General features: G+C 40.9%; 1 protein-coding gene across 2 annotated transcripts in view; it reads right to left on the reverse strand.

Moving 5' to 3' along the window:
* LOC144603975 (hexosaminidase D-like) overlaps window positions 1-18597 on the reverse strand; it is a 37390-nt gene continuing 18793 nt past the window's right edge. For both annotated transcript variants that reach the window (XM_078417875.1, XM_078417874.1), the window contains 9 exons: window positions 17807-17971; window positions 15349-15532; window positions 13204-13275; window positions 12871-13075; window positions 12339-12421; window positions 7988-8063; window positions 4528-4629; window positions 1729-1818; window positions 1-1000 (listed from right to left, as the gene is read on the reverse strand). In XM_078417875.1, the coding sequence (XP_078274001.1) occupies window positions 820-1000; window positions 1729-1818; window positions 4528-4629; window positions 7988-8063; window positions 12339-12421; window positions 12871-13075; window positions 13204-13275; window positions 15349-15532; window positions 17807-17971 (1158 nt within the window). In that variant the 3' untranslated portion in view covers window positions 1-819. The remainder of the gene's footprint in view (window positions 1001-1728; window positions 1819-4527; window positions 4630-7987; window positions 8064-12338; window positions 12422-12870; window positions 13076-13203; window positions 13276-15348; window positions 15533-17806; window positions 17972-18597) is intronic.

The raw sequence follows: 18597 nt of genomic DNA on the forward strand, positions 1-18597 counted from the left end.
TTTTTCTGATGTTGTTTTTATAAACATGCCCGTCCATATTGTTTGTACAATACTCAAATGTTCTGTTTTGATATGTACATTTGGAAAAAATTAGCTTGGATATGGCAACATAATCTATACCCATTTTTTGATGGCTCAATAAAGAAAACAAAACAAAGATGATTTGAAAATGTAGTTTAGTTTAGAGATTCAGGCCCTTCGGCCCACCGACCAGCGATTCCCCGCACATTAACACCATCATACGCTATCACGCACACACTAGGGACAATATTTTACACTTATACCAAGCCAATTAACCTACAAGCCTGTACGTCTTTGGAGTGTGGGAGAAACCAAAGATCTCGGATGAAACCCACGCAGTCATGGGGAGAACGTATAACTCCGAGCAGGCAGTATCCGTGGTCGGGATCGAACCCAGGTCTTTGGTGCTGCAAGGCAGCAACTCTACCGCTGTGCTGCACCCAAAGTCATACCGCAGAAATTGTGGAAAAAGCAGCTAGGTAAATTGTGTCTTGTTTGTGGCTGTATGAATGACTCCTTTTACAGTCATTTTTAAACATTTTAAAAAAACATCCCATTGTTCCACATTTCACAAGATATTTTCCCCGTTTTATTTTCTCAGTGTAAAATACATAACTGCAAAGAGTCAAACTTACAGAAGTCGCAACCTTTGACAAATTAATATGCTGCATGATGATGCAGTACCTAGAACCTGTGATTCAATCTTTTCTCTCTACCTGTTGTATTGTGCATTTACAACAACTGTATAAATGGATGGCTTCTAATCATTCCACCAACTTACTTCCGTTGACTTTCTATTCATTGTTTAGGTGCAGCCATCAATGCGATCATTTCTTTGTAATCTTTTACAAGCTTTCGCAGAGGGTCCATGTATAGGTTCACGTGCACTTCCATCCATTCTTCCACGGTATCGGGAAAGAAAATCTTCTCCATGTGGTCACGGAACCTCCCCATATACTCCTCCCACTTAGAGTGAATTCTGAACACATAGAAGAATTACATTTGTCATGCTGGATGGATACTATTCAACAAGCACAAGCAGACCATCTACTAATTCAGACATATTTGATACTGTCAAATTGAAATTATGAATCCTGACCTAATACAATGTACTAACATGCATTGCAACTACAACCTGCATTGCCCAGTCCCAAACTACAGACTATATCAACATCTGGTGCTGTCTAATCCCAAGGCCCAGCAGATTATGCATTCCAAAACCAAATTAACATCTTCAACAACTTGATTTTAAATTAACATCTTGAATAGTCTTGGACTATTCAATACTCAGCAAATACAGGCCAAAATGTCTAGTCCCTAACACAGAGAGAACTAGCACATCCTGATATCGTCCATTAGAGAATAATAATACTGAAATCTCCCAATTCCTAATTTACAGACTGTACAGCTGACTCCCAAACTAACAGATAATAGTACAGTCTGTATCATCCAATCCTATGCTAACAAAAACCTTACTACCCAATCCTGAACCAACACAAACTGTACTGGTATCCAATAATTGCTAGATACATGACTTGAGGTATAATCTGTGTCCCAAACCCTGTCTTCAAACTCTTACCACTATTCGTCCAACATGTATAATCTCTGCCTGAAGATTGTGCTTACATTTTTGGGGATCACAGGCTAACCCTGGAGTGTTAGGAGCATTTGATTCAGCAACAAATCGAACAGTTGTTGTGAACTTACTGGATTAGTTTGTTGCCAAATTGTTCCATACTTGAAGGATTTCCAAACCGATGTTTTCTGTGGTAATGGTTGAACCATCCTTCGATTATTCTGTTTAAACAAAGCACAAAAGCAAAATATAATGATTCAACCATTCTTAAACCTTAATTAATGACTGCAATGCCATAAATGTTTATCGACAAGAGCAGAAGATGGGTAAAGTGACCTACATGTTGACTATCTAGTGCCAGAATAAGGTGCTAGAATGACAGCTGGGGTGGGAGAATGTGCAGGAATTAATAACAGTTAGAAAGTGGGAAAAGATTCTGCTGAAGGAATACAAGCAACCTGGGATCAAGTTAAAAAGCAAAATCCACATAGACAATGATTTGTGCATTTTAGCTCTTAGCATAGGGTCATAAGACCGGAGAATTGGATGTGTGGCTCAAAGATTGGTATGGGAGAAATGGGTTTTAATTCATGGATTACTGGCATCAATGTTGGGGGGAAAAGGAGCTGTTCTGCTGGGATGCACACAACTTAAATTGGCCTGAGACCAATGTCCTAGCAAATCAAATAACCTGAGCCATTGATAAGGCATTCCACCAAGTATTTGGAGAGAGGTCTGCTGAAGAGAAATTTAGATAGTTCAGGACAATAGGAGATAGTTTACTTTATTTTGGTTTAGAGACACAGCGTGGAAACAGGCTCTTCGTCCTACTGAGTCCATGCCAACCGTTGATCACCCGCACAATAGATTTATGTCCTACACACTGGGGAAATTTACAGATGTCGATTAACTTACAAACCGCACATCTTTGGAATGTGGGAAGATATCAGAGCACCCAGAGAAAAACCACCTGGTCACAGGGAGAACATGCAAACTCCGCACAGATGGTCAGGATTGAACCAGGGCCTCATGTGCTGTGAGGCAGTAGCTCTACCGCTGCGCCACTGTTAAAACTGGAGTCTGTTGGGAAGATACGGTGCATATAATATATAGTCGTAAGACACAATATCCCACGTACAAAACTGATGAACATCCCTAATCAGCTCATCTATCTTTTCCCTCAGAATACTCTCTTGCACAGTTTCCTCGAATATATCTGATCAAGCCCAGGAGATTTGTCTACCTTGATAGGCGGTAGGTCATTCTGCACCTACCTGACCCTAATACAGCCTGGCCTCGACACTTGCATTAACTACCCCAAGTCACTCAGGTCTCACGTCTTTCTCCATGGTAAAAACAGAGGAGAAATATTCATTGAGGATCTTGGCCATTTCCTGTTGGTCCACACAGAGATGACCACTTTGTTTCCTGAGGGACCCTATTCTCTCTCTGGTTACCTTTTTTCCCTTAATGTACATAAAATCTCTTGGAATTATCCTTAATATTATCTCCTGGAGCTATCTCCCACCCCTCTTTTGCCCTGATTCCCTTCTTTAGCTTGCCCCTCAGTTACTGAAACTCCTCCAGGGATACACTTGATCCAAGCTGTCTATATCTGTCCTATGCATCCTTCTTATTCTTGACTATATCCTAGATTTACCTTATCCTGGATCCTAGATCCAAGCTTCCTTACGCCCAGCCGACTTGCCTTTCACGCTTAAGAACATGCAAGCCCTGAACTCTTGTCAGCACATTTTTAAAAGCATCCCACTTTCCCAACGTTTCTTTTCTTGCGAACAACCTGCTCCAATTAACTTAAGCGAATTCCTGTCTAATACCATCAAAGTTGGCCTTGCCCCACTTTAGAAGTTTAACTCGCGGGCCCGCCTTGTCTTTATCCATAACTAACTTAAAGCTATTCGAACAGTGGTCGCTGATCCCAAAAATCTCATCCACAAACACATCTGCTTCCAGCCCCTTCCAATTTCCTGAGACTAAATCAAACATTGCCCTCTCCCTTGTAGGGTCCTCTAAATATTGCCTGAAGAAACATTCCTGAACACTTTTAACATATTCTACCCCGTCTAAACCTTTTTGCACTATGACAGCCCCAGCCAATATTATTAAAGTTAAAATCCCCTACTATGACAACCTTATTGGTCCTGCAACTGCCTGCAATCTCCAGGCATATTTGCTCTTCCAATTCCCGTTGATATTCTCCTTACTCAATAAAGCAGCACCCCCTCCCCTTTTACCCCCATCTTTATCTCTCCTGCAGCATCTGTGCTCTGGAACATTAAGTGGTCAGTCCTGTTCCTCTCTTAAACTCAATGTCACTTATTGGAAACAATAAAGTATTCTGATCAGTGGCTACCTATCATTGGTTTTAAATCATTACAAAAACTCTCTATGCACAAAGTAGGGAGATTAGGATTTATTTCATTCAAAGCAATTGTTTAAAATTATGGGGGCATCAAATAAATTGAAATCAATTGTTTCCAGTAAAATCAGAAAATAAATTAAAATTAAAATATAAAAACAGGAGAAACTTATTAAAAAACAGTTGGGATGCTTTCAGTAATTGAAGCAGACTCAATTTTATGAATTGGTTAAATGAGTAGTTCAAATGAAGAGGTGAAGAAGAATAGTAACAGAGCAGGCACATGGGATTAGATCTTCCTCCATATAGAGAGGATAAATATAAATTCAATAGTTGTGTTGGACTTTTATGCAATTAGGAAATGATTATTACCACAAGAGTCTATTGAAATCAAGTTAACAATGATGGTTTAGGGGGAATTAGATGGGTCTTGATGTGAGACACACATAACATGGTGAAAGAACAGAAAATAAGATGAGCCTGTACACTTAATTGGTTGAACAATAAGCCTTCTCTCATAGTAAGGGGTTCATTGAAACTTACATCTCACCTGTCATTTTCCAGAATGTTTGTTACTTCAGATTTCAGATTTTGATAGATCCAATGAACCATGTGATAAAGTTCAACCCCTGCAAATGTTCCATTTCCTTCACTGTAGACGTGACGAGTGGGCACGATAATTAATAAAAAAGTTGAGTAGATTAGTGTGTTCAGTAGAGCTCTACAAACAATAATCTCTTGCCAATGTAAAACCATAAATGCAGCTCATAAATAACTAAGTTTAATTGCTGGAGGAATAGTCAATTACTGGGAACAAAATAGAACACATAAATATATTGTAAATCTTCACATGTTTATTCCATTTTTTTTTTAAATGTTTAGTTCCGTTCAGAGATGCAGCATGGAATCAGGCCTTTTGGCCCACCAAGTCCATGCTGACCTGTTCACACTAGTTCTATTTTATCCCATTTTCCTATCCACTCCCTATATATACACAAAGGGCAATTTACAACAGCCAATTAATCTACAAACCTGCACGTCTTTGGAATGTAGGGGGAAACCGGATCACCTGGAGGAAACCCACTAGGTCACAAAAGAGAACGTCCAAACTCCACGCAGACAATACCCGAGGACAGGATCGAACTGGGATCTCTGGCGCTGTGAGACAGCAGCTCTACCAGCTGTGCCATTATGCTGCTCACCTCTCTTCCCTTCCCCTTTGTTGATATTCACTACCCTCAGCATTAGGAGTCACAGTGGTAGTGCGGGTAGTGCAGCCATCTGCAACAACTTGAGTTCAATTCTAATCCCCTACATGTTGTGACCAGGTTGGTATTCCACAGGGGCATGGTTACTCCCACATCCCCAAATGTTGCTGGTTGTTTGTTCAATTAGTGACTGTAAATACTTTTAATGTGGTGAGAGAGTGTCAATTGGCATTTTTCATAGAATCGGTTGTAGGAAAACAAATGGTGTAATGGGATTGCTCTGAGAGCCAGCATAAGCCTCAAGATTGAATGACCTACTTCTAAGCTATATGGAAATATGAAATACTCTCCTTTATAAACTTGGAAATTATGTTCCACAACATCAGTTCAGCGTTCACAATTAAAGAATTAACCCACCAATTAAAAATCTGAACATTTATGGCACTTGTAATATAATATATCCCAGGATACTTCATAATTGAGGATCAGGTCAGAGCTTGAGAGAAATTAGAAAAGAGCAAAATAATCACCTGAGTTTTAATAGGGCTTTTGAAAGTGGAACACGTAAGAATGCACTTGAGACTTTCATAGTCTAATGCTAGATAATTTAAGACAACCACTAATGATGTGGTGCGGAGAAGTGGTGGCTGCAATAGGGGTAAAGAGTTAGCATTGAAGGTTGTCATTAAGTAAAGGCTAAAGACGTTTATATTGGTACAGATGGAGAAAGTTTAGATGAGAATCAATGGCATTCAGAGTTACATAGTCATCCAGCACAGAAAAAGACCCTTCGGCCCAACTCATCCATGCTGACCAAGAAGCATATTTTCGTGTGGCCCATATTCCTCTAAACATTTCCTATCCATGTACCTGTCCAAATGACCTTTAAATATTGTTATTATGCCTGCCTAAACTGTTTCCTCTTGCAGCTCTTTCCATATACCCTCCGTATGAAAAAGTTGTCCTTCAGGTTCCTATTAGATCTTTTTCCTTTTATCTTAAACCTATGCCGTCTAGTTTTCTTCCCAGGGTATGGAAATTATGTGCATTCTGTATACACCACTATAAAGTCACCCCTCAGTCTCTCATATGGTAAAGAATAAAGTCCAACTGAATGGTATCTTTCCTACATGATGGTGACCAAAATTCATCACAATACTCCAAATATGGCTTCACTAACGTCTTTCATGACTGTAACATAATGTCCCATCTTCTTTACTCAATTCCCTGATTGATGAAAGCCAGTGTGCCAAATACCTTCATCATCACCCTGCAAGATCATTTTTAGGGAACTATGTACCAATACTCTCTGCTCGTCAATACTTCGTAGGGCCCTCAAATTCCTGTGAAGGTCCTGCTTTGGTTTGACTTCCCAAAATGCAACACCTCACACTTATCTGAAATAAATTCCATTTGTTCCTCATTTTATTGTCATGTGCAAACTTACTAATCATGTCTTGTACATTCTCGTCCAAATTGTTGACATGGATGACAAACAAGAATGGATCCTGCACGGATCCTTCAAGCATACCACTAGTCACAGTCCTCCAATCCAAGAAACCACCTTCCACCCTCACCCTCTGCTTCCTTCCACAAATCCAATTCTGTATCCAGCTAGCCAGCCCTCCCTGAATGACTTGCGATCTAACTTGTCAGAGCAGCCTGAATGTGGAATTTTATCAAAGGCCTTGCTGAACTCCACAAAGACTATGTTTGCAGCCCTGCCCTCATCAACCTTCTTGGTTATTTCTTCAAAAACTCAAATTCATGAAACCTGATCTCCCAGACACAAAGCCATGTTGACTATCTCTAATTAACCTTTGTTTTTCCAAATGCAAGTATGCCTTATCCTTTAAAATCCTCTCCACTAACTTACCTAACACAGACGTGAGGCTTACTGATCTATAGATCTTGGTTTTGTTTGCAGCCCTTCTTATATAGAGAAATACATTTATCCACTTTGCAGTCTTCCAGCACCTCATTCTTGTCTAATGATGATTCAAGTATCTCAGCATAGGCTACTGCAATTTCATCTCTAGCTTCCCACAGTGCCTTTATATGTATATATATACTGTATGATCAGACCCCAGAGATTATTGAACTATATTGAATATATGTTAAGATGTGAGCTGCCAATAAAGGCTGATAAGACATTAAAAAGTCCTGTGGGAGTGAATGCTTAAAGCATAGTTCTGGATCTCTTGTGAGTGGTTGCAGGGTGTTTCTTGGGAGGATAGCAAGAGGGTCATTGGACAGGTCAATCCTAAAGATGGCACAAGGATTGATGAGGGTTTCAGAAGAGGTCAGCAACAGAAAACACAGACACTGGTCATGATGATACTTTGAAAATAGGCTTTTGGAACATTGTTCAAGTGGCATAATTATCATTGAGTTTAAAACTCACATCAGGATCATGTTCGATGTATATCATTAAATTTTACCCCTTGTAACCATTTGTCAAAGAAGCAAAAAAAAAAAGAAATTGCAGATGCTGAAATAAAAACAGAAGTGGTTAGAATACTCAGGTCAGACAGTATTTGTGGAGAGAGAAGCAGAGCCAACATTTTGATCAGTGACCTTTGACTTGAAATACTTCTTTTGTTTTTCATTCTTCAACATGACCAGTTTAGAATTTCCAGAATGTTATCTTTTTATTTACTATGGACATCTTTTATACACCCAGTCCTAAAGTTCACCGCCTTTCACTGCTTTAGGACTAAAACTCCTGCTTAGCTGTTTCCTGTGCTGTCACAGACCTCATGAATACCCTCCCCATGAAAAAAAAAGTCAAAGTAGATTTACCTCAGATTGTCGTCCAGGATATTTTTAAATCCCAAAATTTCCTGTGCCTTGGCTTTTGCTTCATCTGTATAATCTCCTAGGATAGCAGAAAAATGTCAATGTCACACTGCAGGCAATTAATTACACTATAATAAATCCATTGAAGTGTAGAGAGAGCAAACTTTTGTTTGTATCTAATCCACTAGATACCTTTGTTGGGATAATTTAGTGACTCAGTATCTCACTAGTGCTACATCCAAGACCAGTTTTTGTCCATTTCTAATTGGCCTTAAGAGGAGGTAGTGAGCCGCATTCTTAAACTATTGCAGTCCTTCTGGTGAAGATCCTCCACAGTGGTGCTGAGACATGAGTTCCAGCATTTTGGTCCAGTGATAATGAGGTATTTCCAAGTCAGAATTGTATGCCACTTGAAGAGGAGCCTGCAGGTGATGTTGTCTGCTGCTCTTTTCCTTCTTGGTGGTAGCGGCTGCAGGTCTGGGAGGTGCTCGCTGACTATCTTGGGTGAGTAACTGCAGCACATTTTGTGGATGGTGCACACTGCAGCCACTGTACACCAGTAATGGAGGAAATAAATGTTGTTGGAGTGTTAGTTCAAGCACCTTCTTGGTAATAGATAGGATCAAGCTTCCTGAATGTTTTTGAAGTTGAGAATATTCCACCACATTGCTGATCTTGTGTCTTGTAGATCTTGGAAAGACTTTGAATGTTAGGAGCTGAGTCATGTGCCACAGTATACTTAGCTGTGACTTGGTACTATATGCATGGTGTTTAGGTGATTGATTCTGTAGAGTTTCTGGTTAATGGTAGCAATTCCATCTAACCTTTGACTGCAACTTCCTTCCCCCCCCCCCCCCCCTCACCCCATCATGGATGTAAATGATCGGCAGCTCATTATAAAGAACCAGTGTAGTTGGGGCATGTTGGTCAGCATGAGCAAGTCGAGCCAAAGGGCATTTCATGCTGTATGACTCTATAACTCTAAGTCAAACCAGGGTAGGACCTTCACAGCGAATGGTAGGACCCTGACGTGTCTGATAGAGCAGAGGAACCTTGGAGTACAAGTACATAGTTCCATGAAAATGGTATCACAAGTGGACAGGAGCAAAAAAGGGTTTTGGCAAGTCGTCCTTCATCAGTAAGGGCATGGAGTACAGACGTTGGGACATTATGTTGCAATTGTACAGGCTGTTGGTGAGGCTGCACTTGGAGTCACCTTGCTATAGGAAAGATGCCATCAAACTGGAAAAATCAAGAGAAGATTTACAAGGACCTTGCCAGGACTCAAGGGACTGAGTTATAGGAAGAGGTTGGGCGAGCTGGTACTTTATATCCTGAGTAGGGGACTGCTGGGTGAACTTAGAGGTGTATAAAATCACAAGGGGTATAGATAGGGTAAATGCACAGTCTTTCCCAGGGTAGGAAATCAAAAACTAAAAGGCATCTGTCAAGAACTGCATAATGGCACAGCAGTCGAGCTGCTGCCTGACCACGCCAAATACCCAGGTTTATTCCTGACTATGGGTGCTGTCTATACGGAGACTGTACATCCTCCCTATGACCGTGTGAGTTTCCTCCAGGTGCTCCAGTTTCCACCCACATTCCAAAGACGTGCAGTTTTGTAGGTTAATTGTCCCTGATCTGTAGGATAGAACTAGTGTATGGGTGATCATAGGTCGACGCAAACTCAGTGGGCCGAAGGGCCTGTTTCCACGCTGTATCTCTAACCTAAACTAGAGGGCAAAGTTTTAATAGGAACCTGGGTGGCAATCTTTACACACCCTGGGTGGTATATATATGGTTCAAACTGCCAGGAGAAATGGTTGAATTTTGAAACTATATTCTCTAGTTCTAGATACCCGTCAGAAAGAAAACACCCTCTCAGCAGCTATCTTATCAATCCCCCTTAGGCACTAATATGCTTAGGTAGGAACAACTGCCCTGCTCAGTCTTTCTTTATACACCAATTCTTCACCTCAGGATTGAACCTTGAAGCTTCTCTGCACTGCCTTCAACACATCTCTATCATTCTTTAAATATGGAGACCAAAACTGCACAGATGTGTCATCACCAGCAGCTATAAATGTTATAACAACTTTCTCTATTGGTTGGCTGTTCTCCCTGTAATAAAAGCCAATGTTCCATTACCGTTCCTACATGCTGGAGCTGTATACCAACTTCTTTTGTTTCATGTACACGATCCCCAGATTGCTTTGGACTGCAATATTTTGCAGTTTTTGTATAAATAATCATTTGCTTTTTCATTCTTTCTATCAATGCTGCTTACTCACTGAATCAATCCATAACCCTTTACAGGCTCTTTGTGACCTTCTCACAACTTGCTAACCCATCTCTCTTTGCAACAGCAGCATTTCTGGCTACAACACATTCAATCCCTCCATCCATGTCATACGTAAAAATTGAACATTATTCACTACAGTACTGTGTTATTTACTGAATGCCAACAAGAAAATGACCCATTGACCTGACTTGATTTTCTGCTTATTAGTCTTCCCTCCATGCCAAGGTATTACCCTAACTCAATCCACTCCCTTCTTGTACAATAATCCATTATGCACCTTGTTTTGTGCATCCACAAAGAATACTAGCCAATTAGAACATAGAACAGTACAGCACTAGAACAGGCCCTTCGGCCCACAATGTTTGTGCAGAACATGATACCAAGACCAACTCTTAACAGCCTGAATATAATCCATATTTCTCCATTCCTTGCATATCCATATGCCTATCCAAAACTCACAAATGCCCAAATTTTCTGTCTCAACCACTACACCTGGCAGGGCATTCCAGGCACTTACCATCCTGTATAAAAAAAACTTGCCATGCACATCTCCTTTAAATTTTGCTCCCATCAGCTTACAGCTGTGCCATTTAGTATTTGAATTTTCCATCCTGGATAGACTTTCTATTCTATCTATGCCACTCATCTATTCTATATACTAAAACTCTCGTTTGTTTGTTCCTGAACTACAGCCAAAATGGTACACGATAGCGTGTCAATTTTAGGCCCACCTTACTCACCGCCGTCCCTATGGTGCTAATGGAAGAAGTTTCATTGAAATTGGTGTTATATATTTTTAAGTTATTCACATTTTAAAGTTTAAATCTATCTCCTTGGGGGGGGGGGGGGGGGTGTAGGGGGGGGGGGGGATAAGGAGGGTTGAGGGGGATGGAGTGTGGGGGAGGGGAAGGAGGGGGAGGAGAGGGTGCTGCACCAATGCAAGAGAGGTTTGTGCCCAATGGGTTCACTTGGTCTAGTAATTTTATATAATTCTATCAGGTCTTCCCACAACATTTAGGCGTTCCAGAGAACACAATTCAAATCTGTCCAATCACTCCCCGTAGCTAATACCCACTAATACAGGCATCATTCAGGTTAAAAAAAAGGACACAAACTGCTGAAGTAACTCATCGGGTCAGGCAGCATCTCTGGAGAATATGGATAGGTGACATTTCAGACAAACAATCCAAAGAAAGATCCCAACCGAAAACATTACCTATCCATGTTCTTCACAGATTTGCTTTCCTTGGAATAGAAAAGAATAAGGAAGCAATTAATTAAAGCATACAAAATAATGAGGGTCATCAATAGGGGGAAGTTGCTCACTATCCTCGCTTCGCAGAGATCTCTATGTTTAGAGGGGCAAGGTAAGGGATAGGAGATTGAGAGGAAGTTTGAGGGAAAACGTTTTCAGTGCGAGTCCTTTAATAGTTTAAACATTTCATCCTTAAAAAGACCCATTTATTTTTGTCCTTTAACGAGGATAATTTTAAGCTTAAAAATACCTTTTTTTGGTGCTTAGTAATCTGTCATTCCAATGAGGAGAACCTTTATTGTCCTGAGAGTGTTTGACAGGATAGTGTAGAAGGAAATTTTCCTTGTGCATCTAACTTGTATCGTGTGAGGGGGTGTTCTTCTTTCATAGTGTAAGCAGCACTGTGCACGCCAACAGAGATAGTATAGATGGAGTACCAATCTTATTAAAAAGATAAACATTATGGTCAAAGTGATTTGTTTTAATTAAATGATGGTGTTTCCTTTGAGATTTCACAAGGGCTAGGTATTGCATCAGATACAATGTCCAGAAGTGATTCATACATTCCTCCGTTAATTGAATATAAGCCAGTTAAACAGTTGGGTAGACAATCTATGTTAAACCCTGATCATCATAGAAAGGTAGGAAATAATGGGTAAAATGATACTATATTTGGTTGTGAGGATTGTACAAATATACTCTGTCATAAAGTGGACAGCATACCAGAGGTTTGTCATATCATTAAGTCACAGTGAGTGATGCGGGACATCAGACTCAGTTTCCCAAAGGGATCTCACCAAAAGACACAGCTTGCATGCAGACCACCAGGGATGGGATTGCAACTGGCAGGAGCTCACATAGTGTAGAGAAATGATCATACCTGAGGAAGAGACATAAAAACAATAGAATATCGTCCACATTGTCTTTTCAATTTATGACACTTTAACAAGGTTCTGAAGTACCAGAACCTCCATAATCCCAAATTCTCTAATGGATATCTTCGTAACTCAGAAATGCCGAGCAAAGCTGGACTGGCCTGGCTGCCTCTTTGAGCTGCAGTGAGACCACCTCCTGTAACATGCTTTCTACTACATAGCCTCAGCAATGGGCCACAATTATACCATCTGTGCTCAACCTATAAAGTCTGGAGCACCTCCATCAGTCAACCTCCTGAGTTGTCCTGGATACAGGATGTGTCCTGGAGTTCTCATGTAGAGCAGGGTAAATATTCCATGGATCTGCCATGGTGGCTTCTGTGTCCAGTATTTAAATGAACATTATGATTCAATGCCATTACTATTGAGAGTGAATAATTCTGAAGTACCTCACCTTTGCCAGCCTGTTAATGCCAATCCTTGGAAGTGAAGCGATGGGAACATTGACATGGATTTAATAACAAGCAACCACTGAAGGTGATTTTCTAGGTGGTTCTTGATTGGGGTCATGACCTGGCTAACACCTGTAGTCCCCTTAAAGGCACTTGCAAACCAGATGCTTTTGAATCCACTGTCCAAATACTTAGCGAGGAGTTGCTCTGCAATTCAAAAATATTTAATAAGGAATAAAAGGGTTAGAGTGGAACAATCACAATTGCTTTAAGGATCATCAGCTTTGATACAATGAACTAGCAAAACGATGGTAGGATTTAACACTGTTTCCTACCTGCTTTGACAACATCAAAATTTGGCTGATAGAACCACATCATTGGAGTGATGTGCTCAGCTATACCAGTTTCTGTGAAAAGAAGAGTCCTGAAGATCAGGTTACTGTGTAATTGAAATTTGTTCCTAATTTGGAGGTGCAGGCGTGCAGTAGCAATTGTCCATAATGCAGCTAAATTACGGAAGTAAAGTATGACATGCGATATGCATGTTCATGGAATGGATGGAATACTTTATTGTCACATGTGACTAGGCACAGTGAAATTCTTTGATGCATACCCAATGTAAACAAATAGCAGCCACCTATGGCGCTGACAAAGTTACAAAGCACGCCGGCTCCCCCTTTTGTTTCCCCCCCCCACAGCAGTTCCCCCACACCGGTTCCCCATTGCCGATTGTTCTCCCCCCACCTCCCTCAAGGCGGTCCCCCACGCCGGGTCCTCCATTGTTCCACTGTTCATTTAGCCCAAGCAATCACTTATTTCCCCACTCAACAGTTTATGTATTTAGACATTAATTACAGTTTTTTAAAACTGAACATTAAAATAGTGCATTTATACAGTCCCTTTCATGAGCTCGAGATATACCAGGCACTTATCAGCCAATTAAATATTTTCTGTGAAGACACAGGTGTAATAAAAAAACACGACAATTTGTTCACAATGTCTGACAAATACCAGATAGATAATGGAATGATCTGTTTCGGGGCTGTTGGTTGAGGACACCAGGCCTTCCTCAGCTTTTATACTCATGAAGACTGACTTGATAAGGATCAGCTAGTAGAGTCCCGCCATCTCCTTCCTCAGTACTACCCTACTGGATCTTTCTGGATTTTGTTGACCCTGCAGTGGATGTCTTGAGATTAATGCATTAGTGTGGCAGCGGTCGGTGCGCAGCAGCTGCCGCTCACCTGCAGTCCGTTTGTCTTTTTGTGTTTTTTTGTTTTTTGTCTTAATTGTAAGTGTTGGATGTGATGTAGTCCTTTTTGTGGTTGTGTACTATGTGTGTGGAGGGGGGGGAACTATAAAAATTGTCTCTTCCAGACAGAGACGCGACCTTTTTTCTGGGTTGTGTCTCCGTTCACGCTGCGGCCTACCATCGGCCAAACACCTGGAGCTGGGTGCGACTCGCCTTCGGAGACTTCGGCCGCGGGCCCTGTGGACGTCTGGAGCTCGCAGGTCCCTGGGTGGGGGTGACTTTGGGAGCGAGGCTTGGGTCGGCCCGCTGTGGACCTTTCACCGTCTGGCGCGGCCTGGAATAGGCCACGGGATTTTCCACCGTCCGGCAGGGGCTTCAATGTCGGGAGCCCCGACGTGGCAATTTCGACTGCCTGACCGCGGGAGAAGACGGCAGGGAAGAGAAAGTAATTCTGGCCTTCCATCACAGTGAGGAGGTGACTGGAGGAGACTCATTGTGATGGATGTTTTTTTGTTTTGTGTTGGTTTTGTGATTGTGTGTTTTATTGCTTTCTTTTTTATTGCCTCTCATTGTTGACTGTGGGTAACGTAATTTCGTCCAAAAACATGTTTTTGGATGACAATAAAGGCTATTCTATTCTATTCTAGTTTCTTGAGTGGAAATTGAACCCACAAATGCCTGAATCAGAAGAGCACTCTTATTGGACCCCAAAATTGCACAAAGTGCCTAGTGTGTGACAAGACTTCAGAAAGAGTTTTGGAGAACACAGGACTGCATGTAACCTGATACCCAATGTGTATATTAACATGTTTAACTGGCTTATATTCAATTAACAGAGATTTAATTTATTCATTGCTTGGGATATTTAAGAAAAGCACACAATATTTACTTAGTTTATGGCAGATGCAGAAGGAAATAAAGAAAACCAAATTTAATTGTTATGGTCTGCAATACACTACGAGTTACCTCTGATGGATTGCCAACGATTAAAAAAAAAGTGAGGAACATACAGACTATACATCGGTTTTATAAAGTGAACACTCACGACCAAATCGTTCCAGAGCTCTGCTTCAGCCACACACCTACAACATTGGCTGTGCAGAACGCAAGGCTACTGACTACCTTGAACATTTCCAGTTAATCAATGAAAGGGTTTGTAAATGATGGCTTGTATCTGATGAAAATAAAGCCACAATTTCCATATAGTCCACGGCTCTAAAAGATTCACCTATGATTATTTTGTTTCTAATCTTCCGCAACATATCATCCCACATCAGAAGTTTAAGGCCAGGGTACTTTTTGACCACAAAATACACAACTTCCTTGATGTGCTTTAGGAATATTTGTTCCAAATCACCTCGTCCCTCATTTATCCATTGTTTGGATTCAGTGCTTTCCCCGAGGTGAAAAACCTGCAGAAAGTAAGCAAAAGGAAGTCGAATCCCTCTTTCTATAATGTTCACACATTTAGTCATACAGCATGGAAAGAGGCCCTTTGGCACAACCTGCCATGCCGACCAAGCTACCCCATCCACACTGGTCCCACCTGCCCGGGTTTGGCCAATATCCTTCTAACCCTTTCCTTTCCATGTACCTGCCCAAACGACTTTAAATGTTGATATAGCATCGGCCCCAACTACCTCCTTTGGCAGCTCATTCCATATACCCACCACCCTCCGGGTGAAAAGGTTGCCCCTCAGATTCCTACTAAATCTTTCCCCTCTCACCTTAAACCTTTGTCCTCTGGTTCTTGATTCCACTCCTGTGAGTAAAAGGTTCTGTGCATCTACTCTATCCATTACCCTCATGATCTTATACACCTTTATAAGATCACCTCTCATCCTCCTGTGCTCCAAGGAATAAAGTCCTAGCCTACCCAACCTCTCCCTTTGGCTCAGGCCCTCAAGTCCTGGCAACATCCTCGTAAATCTTCTATGCACTCTTCCCAGCTTAACAACATCTTTCCTACAGCAGGGTGACCTAAACTGAACACAACATTTTGTACAACTGTAACATAACATCCCAACTTCTCTACTCAATACTCTGACTGATGAAGGTCAATGTACCAAAAGCCTTTTTGACCACACTATCTACCTATACTACCACTAACATGGAACTATGTACCTTCACTCCCAGATCCCTCTGCTCTACACCAGTCACCAGAACCTTGCCATTCACTGTGAAGGTCCTGTCCTGGTTTGACTTTCCAAAATATAATATCTCACATTTATCTGAATTGAACTTCATTAACCATTCCTCTGCCCACTTGGCCAACTACTCAAGATTCTGCTGTAATCTTTGATAGGAATCTTTGCTATCTACTATACCATCCACACTAGTGATATTCACTGTAATGTAACCTGCAAACTCCCTAATCTTGCCTTGTACAACCAAATCATTGTTATAAACCACAAACAGCAATGGCCCAACACCAATCCCAGAGGCACACCACTGGTCACAGACAGACACTATATCCCAGGTACCAAACCATGCTGACAATCCCTAATCAACCCCCATCTATCTAAATGCATATATATCTTATCCCCAAGAATACGCTCCAGCAACTTGCCCACCACAGATGTTAGGCTCCGCCACGCAAAAACTACCATCCAACCTTAGTATTTTGGGTGCAAACAGTCTCAAACCCCAGTGGAGAACAGCCGACGTAAATCATTAAAAGTGATAAACTCCAGAGGGAAAGAAATGTCCCATTAACAGCGGTGAAACATGTAAATTCAAATTTCACCTTCCCTTGCTGATTTTTAAAAAAATCCCATTCATGACCCTGTTTGCTGATACATGACATATTGTGAATGTTGTTTTACATTTACCATGTAATGCAAAAGTGTGTGAAATTATAATGAACAATTAAGGCATTAAACTTAGATTGGTAGTTGAAGCACCTTGATACTACACTAATCAAAAATGCCCAGACACCAACATTACTCTCTCTCACCAGCACCAAAATCTCTCATTGATCAGTGATCTTCTTGGCACAAACTTGAATCACTTTATGAATGTGATTATAACTGCGTAATATTTATGACAGAGGACAAGATGATTTTTTTTTTTAAACCTAAATTTCTAATTTATAAGAATCAGTTATATGGAAATGAATAATGAGGCTGGGGCAATGACTGTGGACATCCCATCTGTGAATCCATTCCATTTCACACTCTGAAAATAACACGTCACCTAGTTTCCTTTCACAATTATTACTTCTCTAGTTATACACGTTATCAGACAAATATTTCACAAGACAATTATCAATAAAAGAATCCTCCAATATATGTTTGGCGATACCCATGTGAACTGAATGATGGGAAACACCCAACAGGTACTGATGAATAACTGAAAAACAAGTGTGGGGTACTGTGTTTTCCATTGTGTGAAACTCCAGTTCGTCCAGTGGACTACTACACACCCCAACCTCCTGCTTACTGATCTCCACAGGCTGAAATCCCATCCAACTTTTCTTTAGAACAGCTCTCACACAACCTTAAACCTGCACCTTGACTCCACTGCTTTGATAAGCTCTGTCCTTATGATCGGTACTATGTATTACTGTAGGATTTGATAATAGTATTGTATATTGATAAACATCCAACTCACACCAGGAAATATTACAAAGATGTATTAACAGCACAGTGATCATACTTGAATAAACATTACTACATTGTGCATACCTCATCAGCCCCTATGTGGAGCCAGGTAGATTTCCTATGCTTGGCAAGTATCTGAGAGAGCATCTCCTTCACTAAATTCAGAGATTCTGGTAAATGAGGATTGATGCTATTGGGGTATTTCCCCACCTCTCGGAGGTGCCGATATTTAGCGTGCTTGAGAACAAACTAATGGGGAAACAAAATTTGAGTTAATCAATCTTAAAACAACTTATGAGTCATCAATGAAGGGGGAAGAGGTAAGGATGCCAAAAACAATGTCACTGGGCCTTGTTTAAGTCTGCTCAGATAATATAAGATTGTGCTTTAGGGAGTCAAAGGTTAACCATATTCACAGCTGACATGTGGAAATGAAGTACACCATCAAATAAAGTAGTAGGTCACAAAGATATTCCAGGGAAACATCACCTTTACTCTGCTGCGCCTCACTCTCCTTTGTTTATTCTGCTTGATACTTCCTCAAAGAATTCCATCAGATTCGTCAGGCAAGATCTCCCCTTAATAAAACTATGCTGACTGGTTTATTTTATCATGTGCTTCCAAGTACCCCAAAACCTCATCTTTAATAATTGACTCTAAAAAGTTACCAGCCATTGAAGACAAGCTAATCGGCTTGAGGTTTCCTTTCTTTTACCTCACTCCCTTCTTAAACAATGGAGTTACATTTGCAATTTTCTAGTCCTCTGGGACCATTCCTGATTCTTGAAAGATCACTACTAATGCCTCCACAATCTCTACAGCTACCTTTTTCAGAACCCTGGGATGTAGTCTTTATGGTCCAGGTGACTTATTCA

Source organism: Rhinoraja longicauda, chromosome 21, assembly GCF_053455715.1.
Source record: "Rhinoraja longicauda isolate Sanriku21f chromosome 21, sRhiLon1.1, whole genome shotgun sequence".
NCBI classification, from domain to species: domain Eukaryota; kingdom Metazoa; phylum Chordata; class Chondrichthyes; order Rajiformes; family Arhynchobatidae; genus Rhinoraja; species Rhinoraja longicauda.